This window comes from Dichomitus squalens (genome assembly GCF_000275845.1).
Source record: "Dichomitus squalens LYAD-421 SS1 unplaced genomic scaffold DICSQscaffold_50, whole genome shotgun sequence".
NCBI classification, from domain to species: Eukaryota; Fungi; Basidiomycota; class Agaricomycetes; order Polyporales; family Polyporaceae; genus Dichomitus; species Dichomitus squalens.
The window spans coordinates 224050-228127 of record NW_006766932.1 but is presented as its reverse complement, the minus strand read 5'-3'; the positions used below and the strand labels follow the sequence as shown (position 1 = coordinate 228127).

Here is a 4078-nt window from a genome sequence, read left to right as displayed (position 1 = left end):
GCGTCTATGCCTCTCTCTCTCTCGCTCTTCCTTAACTCTATCATTCGCTCTCTACACTCGCTATCTGCTGTTGGCTGCAGTGGGCCTCAGAGGGGTCACAATGGCCTAAGTCGAGCTCTGTAAGTCTTAAGGACTGCAGAGTCGACTCAGGCGCAGATGACGGCGCACAGAGCGCGTGGGAACTAGCTAACACGACCATACACTAAGTGGTGCTGGAATGGCGCCAAACGGACCAGAAGTGCGTAAGGTAGACACTATTCTAGAGCGCAGTCAGATCTACAGTAATGAAGACTACTAGTGAAAGAAATGTAGTATCTGTATGGAAACGAGAGTTGTGACTATACGAAAATTACCGTAGATAGCGGACAGCGCAAACTATGTATGGTGCGATGCGGGACTTGGTGCGATTAAAACCGCAGGCGCTACAGCACCGACTCCAACATCTGCGTTCAAGTCGCCATCATCGACCAGATCACACCACTGCTGTCAACAGAAACGACGGTAGAAGTTGGCGAACCCTAAGCCGTGCAAGTCGCGCAGGTTCTTGGGGGCTGGCCACTCGGTGATGGCCTTGACCTTGACCGGGTCCATGGCCACTTCGCCTTCGCAGATGATGAGGCCGAGGTACTCTACCTCCGTCTTCTCAAACTCGCACTTCTCTGGCCGCAGGTAGAGATCGTGCTTCTGGAGTCGCTTCAGTACCTCGTGGGTTACAGCCCGGTGCTCTTCGAGGGTTGTGCTGAAGATGAGGATGTCATCGAGGTAGACAGTGACCTTTCCTGCGGCGATCAAGTCAGCGAAGATCGAGTTCATCAGGGCTTGGAACGTGGTAGGGGAGTTGGTAAGTCCGAACAGCATAACCCGTGGTTCGAATAGGCCTCGATCGTGGACCGTAAACGCGGCTTTCCACTCGTCACCCTCCTTGATGCGGATGTTGTGGTAGCCCCAACGGACGTCAAACTTGGTGAAGTACTTGGCCTGGCGCAGGCGACTGATGATGTCCGACGCGAGGGGAAGAGGGTACCGATTCTTCAGCGTGATCTCGTTGAGCTTACGATAGTCCTGGACTAGGCGGAGCTTGCCATCCTTCTTCTTCATGAAGAAGACCGGAGACACCATGGGGGACTTGAAGGGGATGATGTAGCCTTTCTGAAGATTTTCCTCGAGGAACCGATCAACTTCCTCCTGCTCGTTAGGCGACATCGGGTAGGCCTTGGAGCGTAGAGTTTCTGGGGCGTCAGGTTTGAGATCAATGGCATGGTCGTACGGCTTGTGTAATGTTACGGGTGTCGCCTGATTCACACAAGTCCAAAGTACACTGAACCAATCTCTAGATTGAGAGGGCGTATACTATAGTGGATGTGGTGAAAGGCTGAGAAGCCTTCGCCACGTCGGGCGGATCCAGATGGATCAGCGCCGATCACCATGACGATCCAGATGTAGATACAAGATGTAGATTAACTACGTAGATAAGATAAGATAATAACGATCCGTTACATTCTCCCCCTTCAGAACCTGTGCCAGGTTCTCATATGATACCAATGAGGAATAGGGAGTGCATGGAATAGCCATGCCCATATGAGAGGAGGGAAAAGCATAAGCGTCCAATAGGACGCGCGATGATGATGCGGGAGAGGAAATGTTGATGCGGCGGGCGTGATACAACATTGCGGGTGATGATGCGGTTGAGCGGGAGGCGGCGTGCCGACAGGGCGACGCAACACGACGAGGGTGAGACACCCGGCCCCACACGTACGGAGGTGGTCAGCGTGCTCAGGCTGAGGGAGGTGACGGGCCCGGGGCGTCGGTCGACAGTACTGTACCACTGGGCCCCGGCTCATCAGCCTGGCCCTCGCCAATCCCCTGCGCTTCTCCCATGGTTTCGTCGACGTCGACGCCCTCGATTACGAGGGGGAGAGGCGCGGTCGCGTGACCAGTGGTCGCGTCTGGGTTTTCCTGCAGCGCCGTGACTTGCAACACGAGTTCCGCGAGCACGGGCACGGCTGTGACTTCGGCCATGGTGCGCGGCCATTGGAGGAAGGCCTCCGCTGAGTTGGGGTCGCGGCGCTCGTAGTACTGGCGCACGCGTACCGCCATTGGCTGCATAAGCGCAATGGAGGCCGCGCTGAGCCCGCAATGGGCATACCAAGCCGCCAAGTCGAAAGTCGACGCGTTGGTAACCTGGCCCGGGTAGGGGAGCAGTCGCTCCACCGTACCTTCGGGGTAGTGGCCCTCGTCGACGATTCGTTGATAGAGGCCGGGGATCAAGAAGAGTTGGGCGGTGACCTCCAGGAACCGCGCGCGCTCGGCCGACTGCTGGGCGCCCTTGAGCTTGGGGATCAGAGCGCGCAGGAGGATGTGGCCCCGGGTGTGATCCCGGGTTGGTCTTCCCAGCTGAGAGGGAATGGGGAGGTACACCGGCAGGGTGTCGGGGTACTGGTGCCAGTACTCCAACCACCTCTCCGGTGGGTCCGTCCGGCTCGGGTTCCGCATGCCCGGGTTCCTCTCGATACGAGAGGGGTTCGAATGAACCGCTTCTCTCCCGAAGTAGCAAGCGCAACGGGCTTGCGATCGTGTCTCCGCCCGGTGCGGGTCCGACCAGCTCATCTTGAGCTGGTGGAGGTAGTTGAACGCGCCCAGGGCTCCGTTCGCGTCATATTGACGAAGGAGGTCGCGTACCCCATTGTACGCGCCGCCTCCTTGAGCCCTGGCCGACCGCACCAACTCCCAGTACTGGTGATGGTTCAGAGGGACGTAGTCCGACCAGGCATCAGCTGCCTGGACTGGCGTCGCCTCCGGCCACACAGACATGTGGGGCTGGCGCTCACCTCCTGGTACGCGCGGAGGGTCCAGTCCGGCACTCGGGCCCAGCGCAGGAAGCGTCGGCACAGGAGGCGGGGGTGCCGGTTGTCGAGGCATGGTCCCCGTCACTTGGCTGATCAGCCGCTCCCGGGTCTGACGCAGGACGGCGCGGTTCGCATTATTAAACGCGCGCTGCTTGCCCTTCTTGACGTTGTAGCCCTCGGACTCGCTGTCGACGTCATCGTCCTCCATATCGGAGTCGAACGCCGCCTCGGGGCCGAGGCGTCGCGAGCTCGAGGACGAGCCTTGCGGAAAGTCGCTTGACGGAAAGGGGGGTGCGGGCGACGACGATGACGTCGTGTTCCCAAGCAGGTTCGATGGAACCGCTTGAGACGTGGATCGCGACATGCCAGATGGCCCCGGGCGCAATGGCTCGCCTCGCGGGGGGGCGTAGTAGCGGTCCCCGTATGGGAGCGGGGAGGGCCGGTTCGGAAATTGCTGGTGCGGAGGAGGACGAGGCGGTGCGGGCCGTGGTGGAGGTGAGCGATCTCGACGCCGAGGTCCTGGAGACAGGGATCGAGAGCGTCGATGACGACGCAACTCGTCTTCCAGTCGCCTCGCCCTATCCTCATGGTGCTCACTGGCTTCCCAGGCTTCATTTACCCGGGCCTCCAGGTCGTCGATCTCACGACCTCGGTCCTCTGACTCGCGGCGGAGGAGCTCGTTCTCCTTCTTCAGCCGCTCGATCTCCTGTTGGAGTTCGGCCGGCGTCCCTCCCCCTTCCGAACCCTGCCATCGGCGGAAGTGGTCGTAGAGCCGCTCCTGAAGGGCGGCACGCGCCGTCCCATTGGCTTCCGCGAAGGACGCGTCCGTCCTCGCGGCGTCCTGGATGTGGTGCGCCCAGGTCGTACATGCCAGGCATCCTTCCCGGTGCACCAGCGGTGCCATGTCGTCGCTCAGGACGATCCACTGCGACGTCGGCCTCGACATCAGCAGTGGTGGCATCCCCGGGGGCATGGATATGGAGGTCGGCGCTGGGGGGACGAATGGTTGGATGGGGCCTGCGTGCGCCGTTTGCGGCGCGTAGCCCATGTACGAGGGTGTCAGCTGGTACCTCAGATTGAGGCCCATCGGCATGCCCATCGTCGTGCTCGTGTTCCCCTGGAACATAGAGGGCTGCGCGATGTTGCCCTAATGCTGCCCGTACGTCGACGATGACGCGTGAGGGCTCGCGTGCATGGGCGGAGAATGCGCGGCGAAGCCAGAGGCCATCGGT

General features: G+C 60.4%; 1 protein-coding gene across 1 annotated transcript; it reads right to left on the bottom strand.

The window, feature by feature from the left end:
• Positions 1-1773: 1773 nt before the first annotated feature.
• Positions 1774-3972, bottom strand: DICSQDRAFT_173709 (uncharacterized protein; the record flags this gene model as incomplete). The annotated part of the gene is made up of 1 exon (XM_007369513.1): positions 1774-3972. One exon carries the CDS (start codon positions 3970-3972, stop codon positions 1774-1776), a length of 2199 nt encoding a protein of 732 aa, XP_007369575.1.
• Between the last annotated feature and the right edge of the window lie 106 nt (positions 3973-4078).